At 42.5% G+C, this 22569-nt stretch overlaps 1 protein-coding gene across 12 annotated transcripts in view; it reads left to right on the top strand.

Moving 5' to 3' along the window:
• NIN (ninein) overlaps positions 1-22569 on the top strand; it is a 97575-nt gene that overhangs the window by 40055 nt on the left and 34951 nt on the right. For all 12 annotated transcript variants that reach the window (XM_013056068.2, XM_004738754.3, XM_004738756.3 and 9 more), the window contains 12 exons: positions 4645-4684; positions 6018-6208; positions 10546-10692; positions 11144-11311; positions 11792-11928; positions 12239-12379; positions 12629-12803; positions 15477-15587; positions 16000-16089; positions 18118-18256; positions 20273-20394; positions 21709-22214. In XM_013056068.2, the coding sequence (XP_012911522.1) occupies positions 4645-4684; positions 6018-6208; positions 10546-10692; positions 11144-11311; positions 11792-11928; positions 12239-12379; positions 12629-12803; positions 15477-15587; positions 16000-16089; positions 18118-18256; positions 20273-20394; positions 21709-22214 (1967 nt within the window). The remainder of the gene's footprint in view (positions 1-4644; positions 4685-6017; positions 6209-10545; positions 10693-11143; positions 11312-11791; positions 11929-12238; positions 12380-12628; positions 12804-15476; positions 15588-15999; positions 16090-18117; positions 18257-20272; positions 20395-21708; positions 22215-22569) is intronic.

Here is a 22569-nt window from a genome sequence, read left to right as displayed (position 1 = left end):
CTTCCCCCTCCCCATGCTTTTTAATTGGAACTGCAGGCTCCAGGCAGTGGGAATAAAAATGCGCTATGAATGAACTGAACCCCCCCCCTCCACCCACCCCTCAAAATTGCAATTTAATAAACACTCAGGCACTGTGTGCTTATCCCTCCCCCTTACTAAAGGAACAGACCCTTGGTGGAGAATGGGGACAAGCACAGCTCGTTCCTGGGCAGCAAACTCCATCTCCAACTGAAGCAGTTGTGGAATGAAACTACAGCCATTCAGCATAAGTTTGCGGCTTCTAGAAGGCTGGTCCTAGCTTGCATCTAGGTTTCTTACGTAGGGCCATGGGAGAAATGTGTGCGTGATCGTCACCCTAGCCGTTTTCTAACAAGTTCTCCCTTACCCACTACCGCTTGCCCAGAGGGTTTGGGTGAGATTGTTGAAGCTGCCCGAGCTGCTTGCCTGGCCTTTAGGAGGCTGGGCTGAACCTGATGCCACCAGGTTAAGCTGCCTCTAGTATGTCATGATCTCAGGCCCCTATTCCAGTCTCCGACCAGTGTCCCTGATCTTTCCACACTCTGCTTAGACCGGGAGGCACCGGCAGCAGCTTCCACCCTCTTGAAGGGCACCTGGGCCTCCTGCGATGCCTCCCCTGCCAGGACACAGGGGGAAGGATGCCACAGATATAAAAGAGGGTTGTGTAGCAAAGGGGAAGTTCTTCCTCTTTCTCCCCATCCCCACAACATACGAAATTCATTTGGTGAGGATTTGAGGGCAGGTGGGTAAAAGAAAAAACAAAAGTCGGACCTGTTTGTATTTCTTTTTAAAGATTTTATTTATTCATTTCAGAAAGAGAGAGTGCACAAGCAGGGGAGGGTGGTGGTGGGAGACAGGCCAAGAGAGAGGGAGAAGCAGGCTCCCCACTGAACGGAGAGCCCGATGCAGGACTTGATTCCAGGACCCTGAGATCATGACCTCACCTGAAGGCAGACACTTAACTGACTGAGCCACCCAAGCACCCCAGGGACCGCAGTGAACATCTAGAGTAGCAAAGGAAATATAATTGTTTGCCACATTCCCTCAACCAAATGCATCCATTCTGATTATGTCTGTTTCCTTCCAGTCTTTGTCTAATTGTATAAATATTTTTGCCAGCAGCAGTTGTAGTGTAGAGAACATTTTTCCATCTCCTCTATGGTTTTGTAATTATACTTTTAATGACTATATTATGATGTATAATTGTACTTTGTGCTCCATTGTTCAAAGTTTAAATTGTGTTCGGTACTCTTATAAAAAGTGCTAAATGTACATGTCTATGAATATGCATTTTTCCTTTGATTTTACTATCGTTAGAAATCATGAAATTACTGGGTCGGAGAGTATGAACATCTTTATGGCTTTCAAACATGAAGCAATTTTCTTTACTAAAAGCTAATGTCCATACACATTGCTACCAGTAACATTTAAACAGGCCTATTTTAAATAAATCATAACCTTGATGGTAATAGGACTCTTGTCTTAAATACTACTAATTTAATGGGCACAAAGTGATTCCTTGGTTTTAATTTATACTTTGCTGTTGAAATGAGTCTTTCCCCATATTTGGTTTTTTTTTTTTAAGATTTTATCTATTTATTTGACAGACAGAGATCACAAGCAGGTAGAGAGGCAGGCAGAGAAAGAGAGGAGGAAGCAGGCTCTCTGCTGAGCAAGAGCCCGATGTGGAACTCGATCCCAGGACCCTGAGATCATGACCTGAGCCGAAGGCAGAGGCTTAACCCTCTGAGCCACCCAGGCGCCCCTCCCCATATTTGTTTAACTGTGTTGCCTGTCTGTATTCTTTGCATATCTGCCAGACTTGGCATTTTTCTTATAAATTTATATGAATAACTGATACTGACCCAGGGCCACCCAACTTAATGCCTTAAGTTTAAAACATGGTAATAAAAATAAAATCTGCAAAAATAAATGTAGTAAGTTCTGCATAAACACATGCCCCATAAAAGTAAGTTCTTATCATGCTTGTTATGTGCCAAGCACAATTCTAAGCATTCTACCCAACTCTGTGAACTATGTACTAGTAGTACTAGTAGTACATTATTATTATATTACATTATATTATTATTATTATATGTACTAGTAGTACATTATTCCCATTTTGTTGATGGAGAAACTGAGGCAAAAGCAATTCATAAATGTGTCCAGGCCAAATTCAGTAGGTAAGGCAGTCTGGCTCCCATGTCCCCACACGCTTACTAGTTAGGAGGAAGAATCAGGGAAGGAGGGCAATACCAGGAATACTGTTCTGAGAAGTGACTCAGATACACTCATCCAGGCCCATAGAGTCACGTGCCTCTCTGCAGATTGGAGCCTCTCGCACCTCTCAACGAAGTGCCTCCTATTTTAAAATGAATTGAGAAGTGAGCAAATGTGAAATAAATCTTTCTGTCACTATACGCACCTCATTATGTTAGGGATTGTTACTAAGGGTTTTTTTTGAAGGTGTATGTTTGCATTTTCCCAACTGTGTATCCTAGTGGGGGCTCCCTTGCTTGTTGGGTCCAGTGATGATATAAATTGTGTTACTTTTCTGTCCGTTTGTGCTGTTAAAAAATTGTTCCCTGCTCATGATTTTGGTAGGTTTTATTATTTTGCGTGATGGTTCTTAGATTATAGAAACCCATTTTATTTGTTTCAGGTGGATTTGTGTTAGGGTGCTTCCAACTGACATGCCGAATGATACATTTTCACAATGTGGGGTGCCAAAGTAGTAGAAGAATTTAATTCTTTGCTCTGTGGGTGAGGAAATAAATATGCCGGGACAGAGAGGCAGGCTGCTTTTATTAGTGGAGCTTTATTGACTTAAATCATTTCCTATGACAACAGTTAAATTCTGCCCGGAACCAGAGGTGTAAGAAACTGGACGTTGGGCTGCTTACCCCACTGCTCCTTCCCCACCCCCACTTTGCCTCCTCCCTCCACTGGGTCAGCAGTGTGTCTTTATGAGGAAATGTGGACTGCTAAAATTGTAATCACAGACAAGCAAAAGTCACACTGTCCCCTAATTTTGTTTCCATAACTACCATGTGTATTAGCGACTTGCAGTTATAATCTGAAGGACGTGTAGTACATTTCCGCATTTCGAGTCACGGTCTTGTGACATGTTCTTCACGGTGAGAATGACCCCTCCCAGCATTGCCAGCTTGGGTTTCGGTATAGTGTGGCAGAACTGAGGGAACGTTCTGGTGCTAGCTTCAGTCTCTAAAATATGGAATTGTGAAACCCTGGTAGACATCTATCCTTTAGTTCACTGGAGAGGACCAGTGTAAATGAGTATGGGGAGGAAGAAAGTAGATGACCTCAACTCATCTCCGCTTGAATGAGATACTGAAAGTCAACATTCCGGCTTAGAATTTTGGGTGGCACACTGTTTGCTGTGAGGGATCCAAGCTCTTGCAAATTGGAGTTAACAAGATGAATTCTCTTGTTGAGTTTCTTTAGGATCCCAGGAAATCATATCGATTTGTGTAGTTCAGCCATCACAGAGAAAGGCTGAGTATTTGTAATCAAAGGCAGCTTCATTCATCAAGTTGGATCTCTGCTGAGACAGCAGCCCCTTTCGAAAGGGGGAATACCCCCTTCTCAACAGGGTTTCCTGCAATGGTTGTAGAACCTCCCCGCAGGAGTGATTAGGCAGCTTGCTGGCTAGCCAAAAGCTACTGCGGACCTCCTTGTTGCCACTGACTGGAAGTAGACCTGTGCTGTGCTTGGTCGGTGGAGCAAAGGCTGGAGTCGGGTTCTGCTTCGTGCCCTTGAAAAAGACCCAGTAGTAACACAGCACGGTAGTCCAGCAAACTGGTCCAGTTCAGGTAATTTTCATGGCTTCTTATGCACTTTACCAGTAACATAGATTTTATTTAACTTGAGCTTTCTGGCCTACCTGTTTTGGGTTGCATCTCTGTATCCTTCCTCACTGAGTCATGGACACATTAGGCTCATTCTTGCCTCTGTGCTTCAGCAAATAGTGGCTGTCCGTTCCTTTTCAGTTGGCTGTCTTCAGCTCACCCTTCAGGTCTCAGTTCAGATGTTACCTCTTTCAGGAAGTCTACCCTGATTTCCTGAGTCTGGAGGATCCCATTGAGGTACCTTCATAACATTTTGAATTTCCCCATCATAACACTTCATATGCTACAGTATTGTAGTTTCTGTGTTCTTGTCTGCATGTCTTCATTAGCATATGAACTTCTCGAGGCAAGAAATGTGTTTGTTCTGTTCATAGTTATATTCTGAAGATGTACCATAATACCTCACACCCAGTACACATTGAAGAACAAATTCATAAATGCATGGTATGAATTTTTTGTTGGTTGACGGATTCTGAGTATTTGCTTTGGCTTGGTTTTATTGGCTGTGCTAGGTTTTGCTGTTGAATGAGTCAGTTTGCACATGTGAAAGGCAAATCCCTAGTGAAACAGAGCAGGCTGCTACCTGGTGTTTTTTAGGAGTCTCTTCTGGATTGGCGGGTTGACTCCAAAGAGCCCACCTGGAGGGTTCTGAGTCATGAGACTCACCCAGCTGATGATTCCAGAACCAGAAAGTGCTCTGATCTTGGAAAAACTGAATATGTACTAAAACACGCTAATCTTCTCTCACCTTCTCTAGCACTGGAAGACACAACGCAGTGAGGAGTATGAAGCAGAAGGTAGGAACTGAGTGTGTGTCCGGCTCTGCCCATCACAGGGCACTCTCCACCCCCCACTTCCTGCATCTCCCAGCCTTCTTCCCAACAGCTACTCCTAGGCTGGAGGCCAGCTGCGAAGTAACCTTAAGAACAACGTTCACGAGAACAACCTCATTTCCAGGGGAACGTTCATAGTTTTAAAACCCTAGCCTTTAACCTCATGCAAGCTATGGCAACTAAGATGTGGGATTTTACTTATGGGTCAATTACTGTCTCATACAAACTTTCAAATTAATCTATGGGCAGTCCTAAAACTAAATAGAGCCCTTTTAAAACACACTCATTGACAAGTTTCCCATGGTTTGAAGCCGCTGCAAAGCCTGTTGGACTTCCATGGCCAGCAGATGGCACTGTGGTTCAGCGAACAGAACTTCCCCGTTCCCGCGCAACCCCCCCCTTCACAGCCTACCCTGGTGAAGCTCCACTTAAGTGTAATTACTGTGTCTAAACTGGAAAGACACAGCAGTAAGGAGCTTAATTTCTTCAATAAATAGTAAGGGTAGCACTAAATGCACTTCTCAGCCTCATAAGGTTCTTCCAGGCACACAAAATTGTGCCAGTAATTATCTCATGGTTCAGTAACGACTTCATAAATCTCAAACGCGCAAGTGAAAAATTTAACTTGAAGTGAGAACTTTTAATAGAGGATAAATACATTTTGATTTTTAAATGGGAAGTCTGACCCTTAAGTGCTCAAATAAACTCTATCCCTAATGTTTAGATGATGAGTCACTTGCATTTTACACCCATGTACTCTTTCAAGTGGGTTTGTAGGGCAGAATATCTAAAGGTGTAAAGATTTAGAAAGAGGCTAATCCTGAGACTTTTAATGATTATGTTTTGATATTTATCATGAAATCATTTCCTTCTCAGTAAAAGCAGTTCTCATGCTTGGACTCGAAGGAGTGGCGATAGTGACGTCTGGCAGCTATAGTTGGGGCAGGGCATAGAAGTCTCTTTGGACTGGTTCTCAGCTAGCCTTCTCTTCCAATCACACCAAAGCCTGAAGCCTGTGCATGCTTTCAGTTGGAAGAAAACAAACCTAGAACCTTTGTATGCCTGTGCGAGAGGTGTTTCTTGCGTGGTGTAGAAGAAGGTGCCTCTTGGCTCTAGTTGCAGCCCAAGAACCCGTGGTTCCATTTCATTTGAGCTGCACATTCATATCAAAATGGAACCAGCATCAATAGTCTCGTTCCTGTAATACCGACTTTTACAAAACACAATTCTCTTTGAGGATAGGCTTGCTCTCCTTGCACTTCCTTTGCGGACAGCACAATAGATGTTTTTATTTCAGGTCAGTTAAGATTTTGGAACCCAGATGACTTGAATGCCTCACAAAGTGGGTCTTCCGCTCCCCAAGACTGGATAGAAGAGAAACTACAGGAAGTTTGTGAAGACTTGGGGATCACCCGTGATGGCCACCTGAACCGAAAGAAGCTGGTCTCCATCTGTGAGCAGTACGGTCTGCAGAATGTGGATGGAGAGGTAAGCCTTGAGCCATGTTTTCATTCAGGAATAATAATCATGATAAAATCTAGACAGGCCACAGGCTAGGAACAGCCGTGTTTTGGCTTCCTGCAGCATGTTACGGAGACTCTAGTCTCTTTTTTCTCCTAGGAAGTAAGCCATGAAGATTCTTTCTGGAGAAGCTCATGTTGTGTTATGGGGAATGGCGGGGGGAGGACCAACCCTGACAATAGCTGACACCTCCTGGGCACACACCATGTGCCCTTCACTGTGCTAAGCGTGTTACCCCACATCATTATCAGCCATGACCTCAGTGCAGCCACCATGTCAAATGTATTTGTTGAAGTAGCTTTCACTGAGCAAAACGTGGGAAAGACTCCGAGGCCGGATGACACAGGGAGTTGAGAGAATGGGAGCTGGCTGAGTGTTTATTTCAAAAGCCAGGCTGATGAGTTTAGGTTTTTGGAGAGATCTCCGTATCAACCATGGGTTCTTCAGTAGGACAAACTTGGATACTGAGGTGGGTCTGAGCTTTCCTTGTGGGGCATATTGGTGTCAGAACGGCCTGTGCGAGGGGCCCAGCCGGGAGCCATCACACTTTTCTGGTCATGAAGAAATGGAAAAGGGTAGGTTGGTAGTTTTGAAGGGACACAGAAGAATCTTGAAGGAAACCCAAAGACTCCTGCTTGCTGAGATTCTGAGTTTTATCTTTTCTGAAGAATGAAGAGGGGAATGGCCAGGACTGCATACTTGAATGGCCGTGAAACATGAGAAGAGAAGTAATTCTAAGATGTGTTTTTCCAAGAGTTGAAAACAAGGAGGGACTCAGAGGTTAGGGCTGCAGTTATAGTTGGGGAAGTCTTGGGTTATAATGATGTTTCAAACCATACTTTCTGCTTGCGCGGGGGCTACGTGGTATTATTTTCCTAAGCCAGAAAGATATTCATCATCAAAAGCCACCAAATAGCCGAATTTGCAGAAAAGCCTTTTCCCTGCTTCTCCCTAGAATGTGTGACTGTTCTGTGCCCTTTGACTACCTTCTTTTTTTTTTTTTAAGATTTTTTATTTATTTATTTGACAGAGAGAGATCACAGTAGGAGAGAGGAAGGGAAGAGATCACAGAGAGAGGAAGGGAAGCAGGCCCTCTGCTGAGCAGAGAGCCCGATATGGGACTCGATCCCAGGACCCTGAGATCATGACCTGAGCCGAAGGCAGCGGCTTAACCCACTGAGCCACCCAGGCGCCCCCCTTTGACTACCTTCTTAATGGCTCAGTGGTCCTTTATTTTTCAGGGTTGGTTGTTGAATCATAAAATTAAATTCATCCTCCATACTGTAAACCAGCGCAGTATGCAGAGCCTTGGGCAGTTTTGCCAAGAAATATTGCACACACTTGGATTATTTCTCTAAGAGCAATTCTTGGGATAATCTGTAGCCATTTGCGGGGAGTTGCATTTTCTTCCATGGTGGAGTTTCCAAAGCCCAGGAAGAGAAGTAGCACAGCTGGTTATTTTCCTCTGATCGAGAATGAGTAAAAGATTGCTCATTGAATATAGCTTTTACTTAATGTCTTCCCCGCAAAAAAAAAAAAAAAAAAAAAAAATCATGAAATACTATAGTACTTCATACGACTGGCTCTAGACCACAGAGGAGCCGAAAATTCAAGATGATCTCATCACCCTGCAACTTGGGATCATGGGATTTCATGACTGAAAGCAATTATGGATTTAGTTCTCTCCTCATTTTATAGATAAAGAAAGTGATGTCCCTGCTGCTTGTTACCCTGAAGGGGAACTACATTGCCTATCTCATGTACCCTGCTTTCCAGAAGCAAGGACAACTCTAGGGCAGGAATGGCAAATTATGGCCCTAGATGCCAAATATGGCCCAAATTTTGGGGGCTTTTGGTTTTCTCCTTAGGCCTGCCAAATGTTTAAAACTGAACTTTTGCTATACTTTTTTTTTTTTTTTTTTTTTTTAATTAGGAGATTTTTCTAAGAACCAGAGTATTTGACTCCATTCTGCTAGCAGTGGGAGGCGACTGGCTAGCTCCTTTGGACAGGGCTTGTGCTCATGTGCTCAGTTCCCGCTTTAAATGGTGCCACTCTGTGATATCTGAAGACCACCCAGCCTCATCTATCTACCTCACCTCCCTGGCCTCTCTGGGTATTTGGGTCTGTTAACCCTAATTTGGTGCATCATTTCCCAACTGACACATTGGGAAATCAAACATCTGAGACCCGGCTGGTGTGTCATGAGGAGTAAGAATGTCCTCAGAGTTCTAGATTTGGCTCCTGCCCAGGGCCCGGGGGGGCACCCCTGTTGATGCCCATTTGCCTTGCATTCTGTTCAGCCCAACCCTGCTTTCTCCAGAGTCCAAAGGCATCTCTTTGCCACTTGTCTGCTCTGCTGTGTGCAATTCCTAGTGGGACTCACTTGCTCTGCCATTTTGAAGGGATGAGGCAATGGGTTTTTAGGCATTTTGGAAACTATGCATAGGCTTAGCCGAGGTCACAAGACCAAGCAGTGTGGAGCTAAGGTTGGAGTCAAAATCATGCTTAAACTTTGGTCAGCACACCTGGATTTACTGTGACTTCAGGCTTGGTGGACCTCCAAGAAAGTGGTCTTTTGGTCAGTAAGAATGAGACAGAAATGCTAAGAGATCTTAGTAACCTCAGAATCTCACCCCAAATACTTTTCCATTGGTTTTACCATTTAATTCTCTCTTAGGAACTGTTCTTCTTCCAGAGATTTCCACTCTTTAGAATGGTTTCTTAAAAAAAAAGAAAGAAAAGAAAAGAATGGTTTCTTGTTTCAGAGACCTCTCCAGAGGAAGTGGTATTTAAAAAAAAAGAATAGAAACAGATGTTTCCTATTGGATGTGACTTAGAAAGAAGCATTTGAGATAAATGCCTCAGGCACTTCCACAAATAATAAAATTAACAGTTATGAGACGACAAACCCTAGCAATAGTCCAGACTGGTGAAATGAATATTCAAAATTTGAAGATGTGTCACAAAGAGACCTTTGTTAGAATGGACCCGGTTGCAGACTCTACTGCCTCAAGAGTATTTCTGCTGCTTTTTATCGGTTCCCTTGCCACTCAGCAACATGGACATCACCTGAGAGCTTGTCAGAGATGCAGAATCTGGAGCCCCTGCCCCCAGATTTATATCAGCCCCGTGATAGCAGAATCTGCATTTTAACAAGATCGTTAGGTGATTTGTACAATGGAGATGTTTCTGTATAGAAAAATCTTAGCCCCCAAAGTAAAGAGGAATCCAGCTGTCAGGAAAAAGGAGGTCATTGCCTTTCCTCCCCGTTTCGTGGTGTCAGTGACTCATGCTGCTTTATTCATCCCTTTATATTCTTCTGTTTAGCTAGGGCACAAACCACCTCCTAGGCAAGCCTCTGGAAGGGACTATAGTCTGGTTTTTCCTTCCCTGGTTACATGATGAGGACCACTTGGTTATTGTTAGAGGGTACAAAATAGCCAGACAAAATTCCCTTCTCTTTACATCTTTTGGATCCTTCTGTTGAACACACACAAATCCATCTCAGCTGATCTTATTTCTCCTGCGCTAAAGCATTAAATAAAAACCCAAAACATGCATTGCTGTCCAAGTAGTGCTCTAAATCCCAGGTCCTGGGTTTCAGACCCAAACTCTTAGATCATTGCAGTCTGTCCCAGACCAAATTCTGCTGTGCTAATATACCAATTTCAAAAATTCAGTATAAGCAAAATATCATGTAGAGTCACCACAATATAATGGCTTAATGATTGTCAAAAAAAAAAAACAAATTTTTTAATTTTTTTTAGAGAGGTTGGGGAGAGGCAGAGGGAGAGAGAGACTCTTAAGCAGATTCCATGCCCAGTATGAGGCTGGCCTTGGGGCTCCATCTCATGACCCTGAAGTCATGACCTGAGCTGAAATCAAGAGTCTGATGCTTAACCGACTCTGCCACCCAGCTGCCCCCAATCCAAGCTTATTTCTTTTATTACAACACTGGGAAGCTAGACCTTTATATTTTTTTAAGTAATTTTTTAATCCATAGACTAATGTATAGCAACTTTACAGACGACCCATTTGAAGAGTACGAATAAAAGAAAAAACAGGTAATTGTTAAATTGCATAAGATTATGAAAATGGACATTTACTTGGAGAAGGAAGTGGAGGAGGAAGGACATATTACTGAAAAGGAAAATAAATTCAGTGAAATGAGAATAAAGGGACGTGTTCTATTCCTGGAGCTCTAGGGTCAACAGTGGTGCACCAGTTCTACTGACCACAGATGTACTTTGGTCTTGTGTTATTTTCAGGGAAATATTGAAAGTAAGTGGTTACTGTTTTCTAGATGCTTGAGGAAGTCTTCCATAATCTTGATCCTGACGGTACAATGAGTGTAGAAGATTTTTTCTATGGCCTTTTCAAAAATGGAAAATCCCTCACACCATCAGCGTCTACTCCCTACAGACAGTTGAAAAGGCACCTCTCCATGCAGGTAAGAAAAGCAATAGGAAGTGGTTTCTCTGTGGGTAGAAGTTAGAACCCATTTGAATCATTTCTAATGAATTAACCTGTTGTCTAAAGAAGGAGGAGGAGGAAGAGAAAGAAGCCAAAGAAGAAGACAGACTAAACTACCGGGAAGGAAAAGTTGGGTTTGAAAAATGACCATAAATTACAGAGCGGGAAGCCACTAATTAGGCTCCTTAATGTTAGCTGTGGATCAGAAGAAACCTGGTGTTAAGCAGACACTTCTATGTTGAGGGACTCGCTACCAGATGGACTGTTCTTGATAAGCTTTGCATTCTTGACTCACTTGGGAAAGAAAGATCAAAGGGGCTGTATGACTTGTTTTTCTAGTAGTGTTAGAGAGACATGTCTCCTGCTCATTGTGGTCAGGACTGTCCAGTTTGGGTCAGCATCTGGCTTAAGTCTCTTTCTTCTTCCAGTCCTTCGATGAGAGTGGCCGACGCACCACAACCCCATCGGTGATGACAAGTACCATTGGGTTTCGGGTCTTCTCCTGCCTGGATGATGGGATGGGCTATGCGTCGGTGGAGAAGATACTCGACTCCTGGCAGGAAGAGGGCATTGAGAACAGCCAGGAGATCCTTAAGGTATGGCAGCTAACATGGGACAAATAGGACAAATTGGGGAAGGATTGAAAATTCCAAAACTTTTGAAACTGATTTGATTTGATTTCTCCTTAATGATTTCTTGAGATCTTTTCATAAGATCTCAGAGATAAGATCTTACCCCGTGTGACCAGGAGTCTGTTGCTAACTACTTTCCATGTTCATAAATCCTAAACTATTGAGAAGTGCAATGCTTTTTAACGGATCTCTGGTTGATAAAGATTAGATTCATATTGTTGTATTTATTTACAGTGCCAGATAGTATTTTTTTAAACATGCAAATAAGTACGTTATTTTTTCCTCAGAGGGAACTTAGATGAAGATGGTCCCTAAGCAGTCATTAAAGAGACGTAATTATCCAGCTTCTTGACTATACAGTCTACTTCTCTGAGTGTGTATGCCCTCCCCTGCTTCTACTTTAGAGGACAGAACCTGTAATCATCTTCAACTTGTGATTTCTAGGCCTTGGATTTTAGCCTTGATGGAAATGTCAACCTGACAGAATTGACACTGGCTCTTGAAAATGAACTTCTGGTCACCAAAAATGGTATCCACCAGGCAGCTCTGGCCAGCTTTAAGGCTGAGATCCGGCATTTGCTGTGAGTTGAGTAGAAGGTTCACCTGCCCCATTCCCTTTCCCACTCGAGCCACACGTCCTTTAGATGCCCGGGACACATTCTGTGCACACATGTGGCTCAAGTCCTCGCACCTCACTACTGTGGAAACCAGGTAGCACTTAGATTTGCGTTAGGCTTTTGAAGGGGGTCGTGGAAATGTCTTTCTGTTTTGGAAGGGTTTGGGTTGTCTTGGTTTTGGCTTTGTGTCGAAGCAAGCCAGATGAGAACCTTTCTGGGTCTCCTTGTTGCTTCAAGACAGTTTCTCTTGAACTTGTTCTCTTTCTCCTTCTAGGGAGCGGGTTGACCAAGTGGTCAGAGAAAAGGAGAAGCTACGGTCAGATCTGGACAAGGCTGAGAAGCTCAAGACTCTCATGGCTTCAGAGGTGGACGATCACCATGCAGCCATAGAGCGGCGGAATGAGTACAACCTCAGGTGTGACCAGTAGGGCCACAGCCCTCCCTCCTGCCACCCTGGCCTTTCGAGGTGGGACTCAGCCTGCCCACCTGCATGGCCACACCTGGGCTGGGGCAATGTAGGTGTAGTCAAGCCTAGAGGAAAGCAGGGCATGTTAGATCCTTTAAGGAGGTTCCCATCTCTGTGACCCTGTGTTTCCATTTTTGGTGGATCTGCAGAGGCCTCCGAGGGATTGGATGGCAGCTCGTTGGTCTTCCCTTCTCACAGGAAACTGGATGAAGAGTATAAGGAACGGATAGCAGCCTTAAAGAATGAACTCCGGAAGGAGAGAGAACAGATCCTGCAGCAGGTGGGCAAGCAGCGTTTGGAACTTGAGCAGGAAATCGAAAAGGCAAAAACAGAAGAGAACTACATCCGGGACCGCCTTGCTCTCTCTTTAAAGGTAATCCTCCTAGGAAGGTCTCTGGCCTATGTCCCTGCTGGGGATACTGCCGGAAAACTAGGGCTCTATAAGAGGGTGGGTCTGTACATGACTGAGTCCCAGGATTCCTGGAAGTTTGCCCTGCTGGTCATGACCCGGACATGGCCAAGCCCCTGCTGGGATCCAGATTTCAGAAGGAGCCAGGCTTCTGGTTTGCCGACAGTGTTGATTAGTGTATCTTGTTCTTCCCCCTTCCACCTGGTCAATGCCCTCTCCCTTCCCTGTCTCCTACCCCAGGTCAGAGCAGATAGTATTGTCTCCTGCCACACACAGCTCAACAGTTTTGTTTCTTTGCTTCCAAATATGGCTATTGCCTTATACATCCTCCTCTCCTTTCCTGTGTCTCAGGAGAAGAAGCAATCTTTCTCTTTATTGGACTCTGATATGGTACAGTGTAGTCTAAAGGGGGTTGGCTGTGGACTCAGACTTCCGAGTTCCATTCTGGATACCACTACTTACTGGAAAAGTTTGGTCACATTATCCCAACCTGTTTCCTGATGCCCCAAAATGGTGTCATTGTGATGTCTACCTCAGAGCATATTTAAATATGTGGCATTTGTAAGGTAATAAATATACATAGAATATGAAATATTGTTCCTGAAACTCCACACATCAAAAACTGAGTGAATTCTCCCACTCTCACCATCAAATTGGTTCCTTTTCGGAATTTCCTCCTTGGTCTCCATCATTACCATGTTAAATAGCTTAAGATCCTCAGTCGTCCTCATTCATCGGTCTCTCAGACCTGTTGATGTTCTGAAAGGTCTCTCAGATTTATCCCCTTCCTCTTCATGTCTGCAGCCTCTGCACAGGTTCAAATTCGTCAGAATTTCTCAGCTGACCTCTGTGCACCTTTTCTCCATCTACCCAACCCCCATACGGCCACCAGAGTTACCTCACTTAAGAACTGACTAAAGAACATGCTGTTACCCTTAAGGTGCAGCCTGGTAGCACTGAAGGCCCCTGGAAGGGAGCCTGGCCTCCTGCTTTTCCAGCTGCACGTCCTGCCAGTAGGCCCCCACCTGCCCTCACCTGTCTCGGTTCCTCAGTGGGCTTTTAGGCTCCTTCACTGCTTTTTCCAACATGGCCGACTGCATGACTTTTTCATTCCCATGATGCTTGCTTTTTTCTTGCCAGAAGATAAGGCATCGTAGATGATTGTATCTATATCTGTCTCCCTCCCCACGGTCCAGACTGTTTTCCTTGTGGTCAGTAACAGAATCTGACTTGTTAGTTTCCAGAGGACCAGCACAGGCCTGATACACAGAGATCACTCCTAACTGTTTTGACATCTAAATTTAGACATACTTTGAAAGATTAGAGTTTTAGAACTGGCATTTTGAGAGAAGGTGATTTTTTTTTTTTAAGGAAAAAAAAAAACTTCAAGCACATTCTTTTTTTATTCCATATTGCTATGTGAGGGTGTGAACAAGAATGTATTAAAAATATACTGGCTTTATATTCTTTTGGCAAAATATACTCTGAAAATAATGTTCTTCCAATCAGCCTTTAACACTGGAACAGAACATATGTCAAAATGCACGTCTGGGAGGTTTTATTTATTTATTTATTTATTTATTTATTTTTAGCAAGTGTGACTAGAAATCTCTCTAACAATTATTATACATACAGGTTAAAAAAAATCTTTTATAACATCAGTTGATGTATTATTGTATTATAATAATTTAAACATACAAGTAATGAAAAATCTTTATGTGTAACTTTTATATCTTTAAGCCAAAATAAAATTATAAATATAAATCAAACTATATCATCAGTAAATAAAAGCAATGTTCATTATTCTCCTTTTAAACTTTTCTGAGTTCTTTTTTGCTATCAGATGAACAAGATATCCTGCTACCAATTTTGACAATATATTGAGAATGTTTTTCATGTCAATAAATACTCTATTGCAACACTAGCCCATAGAAATACAATGCAAGCCAAATATGGAACTTCAAATTTTCAAATGGCCACATTGAAACAGGTGAATTTAATCCTGAATTATTTTTATTTAATCCAGTATCTCCAAAACATTACTTTGACACATAATCAAGATATAAAAGGTATTATTAAGCCATTTTGCATTTTTGCACTAACTCCTCAAAGTCCGGTGAGTCTTTTACACACTTAGAGTGTATCTCATATAACCACATTTCAAGTCCACATGTGACTGCTAGTCACTACCATATTAGACAGCATCGTTCTGTAAGGTCAAAGAAAGAGGAGGTAGATTTTGGGGTTATAAGATAAATATCAGGGGCGCCTGGGTGGCTCAGTGGGTTAAGCCTCTGCCTTCAGCTCAGGTCATGATCCCAGGGTCCTGGGATCGAGCCCCGCATCAGGCTCTCTGCTCAGCGGGAAGCCTGCTTCCTCCTCTCTCTCTGCCTGCCTCTCTGCCTACTGCGTACTTGTGATCTCTCTCTGTCAAATAAATAAATAAAATCTTTAAAAAAAAAAAAAAAGACAAATATCAGTGTTTTATATTTACTTTTGTCCTCTCTAATCTACTGAAACTTTCAAGATGAACAAATTCAATCTAGAGCACAAATTAATTTATGCATCCTCCCAAAAGATTCGACACTTTGCTTATTTTTAATTCTGTGCCCATTTAATTTCTCCATATTTCTTCAGGAGAACAGTCGTCTAGAAAATGAGCTTCTGGAAAATGCAGAAAAGTTGGCAGAGTATGAGAATCTGACAAACAAACTCCAGCGAAATTTGGAAAACGTGCTAGCCGAAAAGGTAAATCTGTTTAAATTTGATCTCCTGACATGCAGCCCAAAATGTAGTTTACTCAAAAGTGCAGAAGCAACGCCCCCAAGGAAATTTCTAGTAGAGAAGTATTTTGATGGCTCAAGGAGGCCGTAGGTTTGGCAGGGATATAATTTCAGAGCTTGGATACGAGGGAAAATACTGCCTAGCGCTGAGACGTGATCCCTGCCCTTGCTGAACACATCTGTCTAGTATTTTCTTCCCATCATGCAGTTGGTAATGTTCTGCTTAAATATCACATTCCTTTCATACTCAAGAGACCATCCTCTGGGTCAAGAGACCATCCTCTGGGTGAATACCAGGATCTGAGGCTTTTGGTGGGTTAAAGGTCCAAGAGAGATACTTGGGGAAAATGAAAACCATGCCCTTTCTCTGTTTCTAGTTTGGTGACCTTGATCCCAGCAGTGCTGAATTCTTTCTGCAAGAGGAGAGGCTGACCCAGATGAGAAACGAATATGAGCAGCAGTGCAGGGTGAGTGACTAAGGAGAACCCAACAGGTGCAGGAGGGCCGGGGTTCAAGACCCATGTCACCATTTACTAGTGACCATAGGCAGGTCACTTAGTAATCTGTGGGCGCCTCAATTCCTCATTGGTAAGACGGGAAACATGAGGGTACCCGCTCAGTAGCTTGTTGTGAAGAGTCAATGGGTGAATATTTGTGAAGTGCTTAGAACAGAGCCTGGATCTAGGAAGCACTTAACCCAAACGTTAGCTGTATCCCAAAAATATTAGGAAATCATGCAAACTGCATTTAAGTCTGTTTTATCTAGGTCAGAAATTGCTAGTGCTTAGAGGAGAATATCATTTCATTCCAAGTGGAGAAATATATGGTCACGTTGATGGACTTATCCAAAATGAGCCTTACTTAATGAAACACCACAGACCTAATCAGATATAATTTGCTTTGTCCTGTGGTTTTTGGGGTTTTTTTTCTGAATACATTCCTTATTTTATTTACAAAATGCAAATGAAGCAAAACCACTCAAGTCTTCAGCCAATAAATCCTTATACAGTCCTACCAGAAAAGACAAAAACGTCCTTATAAATAATAAGAATCTTTGATTTTTTTTTTTTTAAGTAACTCTCCTAAGTTTAGGAATTTGGGATTTTTTTTTCCCTTAAATCACAAACACTTGTGGCTCTTAACAAGGGTAAATATAACAGTTCTAATAACTACTTTAGATGAAAATTGTACTCATGCAGAAACAAGGAAAACAATCACATCCTTATAAGGGCGCTCATGGGCTGCCTTCCCCGGAAATACATGTGCACATTTTGAAAGAAGAAATGAAACATTAGTGCCACTTTTACAATTAAGTTTTGACTCTAGGCTCTAATCAAAGAGAGGTATTTTCCTTATAGATCTTCAAAGTTATGATTTCTTTAGTAAAATCTGTCCTCTCTATCTCCCCAAAATCCCCAAATTCACTAAGTGTTTCTTTAATAGATTTATATACCATTCACCCATTCAATTCATCCATGTAAGGTGTACAGTTCAGTATCTTTTAGTATATTCATAGAATTATACAATCATTGTCATAATCAAGGTTAGAATATTTTCATCACCCCAAAAAGAAACTCCCACTCCACTTAGCTATAATCTCTCCCTAGGCAAATAATAATCTACTTTTTGTCTCTGTAGATTCACCTGTTCTTTACATTTCATGTAAATGGAATCATATAATACATGGTCAGTAGTGGCTGGCCTCCTTCACTTAACCATAATGTTGTCATGACCCATCCTTGTTGTAGCATGCATCAGCCCTTCCTTCCTTTTATTGCTGCGTTCTAGTCCCTTATATGGTTACACACGTTTTATTTACCCATTCATTAGTTGATGAACATTGGGGTTAGTCTGTTATGAATAATGCCGCTGTGAATATCTGTATGTAAGTTTTTGTGTGGCTAGATTTTCATTTCTCTTGGGTATCTAGCTAGGAGAGGAATTGCTGGGTTAGAAGATCACTGCATGATTAACCTTTGGAGGAACTGCCAAACTTTTCCCAAGAGGGTTGCACCATTTTACATTCCCACCAATATGAGTGTTCCAGTTTCTGCACATCCTTGCCAACAGTTCTTCTGGCTGTCGCTTTTGGAGTCGAGCCATCCCTCGGGGTTATGAAGTGGTACTTTACTGAGTGTTTTATTTACATTTCCCTGATGACGAAGCCTTTGAGTATCTCTTCAAGGGCTTATCAGCATCCCTCTTTCGGAAAAAGATCTATCTGACATCCTTTGCCTAATTTTTAAATGGATTGTCTTTTTATTATTGAGTTGTAGTAACTATATATTGTAGGCTCATATATTATAGTTACGAGTCCCTTATCAGACCACATAATTTGCAAAAACTATTCTGCCACTCTGTGGGTGGTCTTCTTACTGTCATGATACCCTTGGAAACAAAAGGTTTTTTGTTTGGTGATGTCCAGTTTATTTTGTCTTTTGCTGCTTGTGCTTTTGCTGTCACATATAAGACTAGTGTTGGTTTTTAAACTCAAGGTATTACAAGACCAAGTGGATGAACTCCAGTCTGAGCTGGAAGAATTTCGTACACAAGGCAAAGTGTTGAGACTTCCCTTGAAGAACTCACTGTCCGAAGAACTTGATGCTAATGGGGGTTGCATGGAGTCTGACCAGGGTAAGCCATTCGATATCATCTTTCCAGAGGCTGGGCTTCAGTTTTTGCTTTTAGGGCCATGTTTGTTGTAAAATTGCACAACTTTGGCAACCAACAAAAACAAAACAAAACCTGGCAGTACTATTTTCTTGAGCTATTTCACTTGTGGTCTGTTTTTTCATTTGTCTTTAAAGTCTTTATGAAAATATTTCTATCTGATTTTTACGTGTATCAACAAAAGAATGGAAAAATCAAACCACAAGGATATTTGTTTTGCTTAAAACAAAACAAAACAAAACAAAAACAACTAACCACAATTCAGAGAGTCTAAGGCCTTGTGAGCATTAGAATTCAGACACTGAGCTGTTGCAGAGTCCTCCCTTTATTGAGTGCCTCAGCAGTATGGTTATGGTTTTGGAGAATAGGCCAAGCAGAAACCAGAATTTGGTTTTCTTATGCTGGCTGTGCTAAATACCAGCATTGCCTCTGTAAAACAAGAGGTTGGTTGACTGTGCCTGTGAGGAGGATTTTGAGTGGTGAGGTAGAAAGGCAGAGTTAGCCCTGCTACATTCATTATTAGCTCTTTTCCTCCTTCCTGTGCTGAGTTTGCATTTCAGAAAGGGCTCATAATAAATTCTTCTGTTATGGTCTTCCCCACTGCTAGAGAAGTACAGGTGCTTAGAAGGTTTGTTTATTCCTCTTTTTATCTATTCATTCTAGAATAAATAAGGGATTGGGGAGGGGACTGGGACAGAGTGGAAGACCTTTCCTGTGGTTCTGAGTATGTGATCAGTGGCTTTACTGTAGTGTGAGGATGGAACCCAGCTGATCATATGATGCATCTCAAAGCTTTTCTGGGACTTTCTTCATAGTGTTGGGGGTTCTCCTCATAGGCGTATGAAGCTGTGCCATCTTGGGGAGGCTTATACCCCAAGTATCACTTCTCACATTGGGCCTATGCCACCTGAAAAGAAACAATATATGAAAAGAAACCCCAAGGCAAGACTGTCAATCCCAGGTGCCAGATGGGCTCTTTCTCCTATCTGCCTATGGGCCCCCACACGAAAAGCCTTTTTGAATCCCCTCCCTTCAGAGATTTCCACATAGTATTAGACATCGTCATTTTTTTTAAAAAAGATTTTATTTATTTATTTGACAGAGAGAGATCACAAGTCGATGGAGAGGCAGGCAGAGAGAGAGAGAGAGAGAGAGGGAACCAGGCTCCCTGCCGAGCAGAGAGCCCGATGTGGGACTCCATCCCAGGACCCTGAGATCATGACCTGAGCCGAAGGCAGCGGCTTAACCCACTGAGCCACCCAGGCGCCCCTAGACATCATCATTTTGTCTGTGTACTGCCTCAGCCTCCAATTTTCACTTCAAATTTCAGTGTTGTTCTCAGTCATCATCATGGGCAGTTGAGGAAGTGAACCCATATGTATGAGTTGAGAATTTTTCTCCCAAAATGCCTATATCTAGGTTCCTAACTGGTGCCCTGTATTAATGAAATTTGAGCTGATAATTGAAAATGGCGTTCCACTTGCACCATAGGGAACCAATACTATAATACTCGATCTTCTGTAACTGAGTGGGGGATTGGAGATCTTGACCCATGAAGGTAATGCCTCCAGGCGCCTTCTTCCACATTGCCCCTCTGCTAATTTGTCCCGTAGTATTTGTTGGATGGGATAGAAGGAGGGTTGGTGTCACCGAATTACTTCACTCCATGGCATTTTCATTAAGAAGGTCATCTTTAAACAAGAATTTCCACCCCTACCCACCTACTTCACAAAAAGATAGATTCTGTTAAGGTCTGGCACATGGTCTATCCATGAAAGAATCTTACGGTACTGCCCATTCACCTTCATTTTTAATGCTTGAAAACAAGAAGCCTCTTGGGTTCTGATGGTTTCCTAGTAGATCTCATTAGTGGTAATTTAGGCTAAAAATTATCCCTTAAGCTGGACATCCCTTCCTCAGATGCCAGTTGTGTTACTGAAAGAACCTGCCACAGGGTCAACAGATCCCATGTGTTTTCAGGGCTCAGTTCTGAAGAATGCAATCCATTGAACATGAGCATCGAGGCGGAGCTGGTCATTGAACAGATGAAAGAACAACATCACAGGGACTTGTGTCACTTGAGACTGGAGCTTGAAGATAAAGTAAGTCCTTCTTATCCTGTACATTTCTTTGAACTCTGACAAGCGTTTGCATGAAGGACGTTCTTAATTCTTTTTACTCATAGAGCATCACTTTCTATACATTTCCTCTTGCGTCTGATAGCTCAGGATGGTTTCATAAGCAGAGCCTGAGGACTTTTCTTCCTAGGAGAGAGTTTCTCCAAAATGTATTATCTTCAGACCTAGCAAGCATGAAACTTGAAGGCCAATACATTATTTCTAGCTGGTTGCAAAACATCTTAATAAAAGCAAAAAAGCCCTTTGATATAGCTAGCCTTAGGTACAAGTTCTGAATCTTGGCCTCCAAAACCCTCCACCGTGTTGCTTCAACTTATACTTTTAGTCTTCTCTTTTACCTTCTTCTCTAGTCAAAACAGGAGTTCGCTGTTCTCCATTGAACTGTCCTCTCTTGTTCATGCTATTACATACTACGTTATTTCTTTCCTACTCTTAAGAGTCTCCTTACCCTTCAGAGTTTATATCAGATGCTACCTCTTGCATGAACCCATTCCTAAATACCCTTGACCAAATGTGGTTTCTTTTCTGTCTTTGGATCTCCAGGTTACAATGTATCTCTGTTTCCTAGACCTTTTATATTTTTCATTCTGCCTTGTTGTATACTTCTCTGTACTTGTCAAAACCATGTCTAGGGTGGTTTCCTCTGGATGGCAGGGCTACATCTTATCTCACTTTGGGTCCCCACAAGGCCCACAGAGTGCCTGTGATAGGTGTTCAAGAAATGCTTGAATTTAATTAAGTATTTTAAGTCCCTACATTTACAGCTGGACAGGATGCATGGGAAGACAGATGGTATCTATGGGAAAGTCTAGTCATTTTTTTAAGAGTTGTTCTGAAAATAATAAAATTCAGGGCACCTGGGTGGCTCAGTCTGTAGGGCATCAGACTCTTAATTTCGGCTCAGGTCATAGAATGGAGCCCTGCATCAGGCTCCCCACTCAGTGCAGAGTCCGCTTGAGATTCTCTCCCTCTGCTCCACCCCCCCTTGCCCTGCTCATGTGCATGTGTGCACACTCTCAAATAAATAACATCTCTAATAAATAACAAGATTCAGTGAAGTTAAAAAGGAAAGCAAACTATGCCTGACTTAAATATATCTTGTTTGACATGTTTTTAAGTCATTAAAATGGGAAAACTGAAGAATGTCTCATAGGCAAAAAGTGGCCACAGCCTCTGTCCAAAGCCTTGAGTTGAATAACACTGTGGTGGTTTTGCTTTTTGACCTTTCCAAAGCCTTGAGTTGAATAACACTGTGGTGGTTTTGCTTTTTGACCTCAGGTGCAGCATTATGAAAAGCAGCTAGATGAAACCAAGGTCACCTATGAAAAGGAGCAAGAGAACATGAAGCAAAAGTATGAGAATGAAGTGCATGTCTTGGAAAAACAAATAAGTGACCTTAAAAGTGAACTAGCAGAACTTCAGGGTCAGGCAGTGGTGCTCAAGGAGGCACAAGATACAACTATCTGCAGACATGAGGACGAGAAAAAACAACTGCAAAGAAAATGGGAGGAGGAGAAGACTCACTTGCAGGAGAAGCTGAGGTTGGAACATGAGTTGGACCTCAAGGCTCACCTGGAGCAGGCAGAGGAAAGCTTTAACCGAGAGAGAGAAGGACTCATTCAAAATGGCGCCTGGACAGAAGAGAAGGTGAGAGGCCTGACTCAGGAACTAGAGCAGTTTCACCAGGAGCAGCTTAAAAGCCTGATGGAGAAGCACACTCTTGAGAAAGAGGAGTTGCGAAAAGAGCTCTTGGAGAGACACCAAAGGGAACTTCAAGAGGGAAGGTAAGAAAATAGGGGGAAATGGAGAAACCTGGGGCACTGTCCCTGGGGGCACCGTCCCTGGGGGCACCAGAAGTTCCATTCACATAGGGTGACTTTGACTAGGCTCTTTAGTTTCACAGCCCATTTTGTCATTGTTTTGACATAAGCCTATCCTGGGATTATTGGAACTGTTTTGTTTTTTTCAAAGACTATATTTCTTATATCAACAAGTATCCTTTCAGGTTCCAGATGAGAATAATTATTGTGTTTGAGAAACGCTATTTGTGAGCTAAATTCTGGGTAAAGTTCTGTTGCTGCCAAAAGTATGAATTGCTGCTTTGTGCTTCCCTTCCTCACGTGAAATCTCAGGCACATG

This window comes from Mustela putorius, unplaced genomic scaffold (assembly GCF_011764305.1).
Source record: "Mustela putorius furo isolate JIRA1106 unplaced genomic scaffold, ASM1176430v1.1 tig00000129_pilon_pilon_pilon, whole genome shotgun sequence".
In the NCBI taxonomy this organism is placed as follows: domain Eukaryota; kingdom Metazoa; phylum Chordata; class Mammalia; order Carnivora; family Mustelidae; genus Mustela; species Mustela putorius.
The sequence above is the reverse complement of the archived record's forward strand: the minus strand, read 5'-3'. Positions and strand labels throughout refer to the sequence as shown.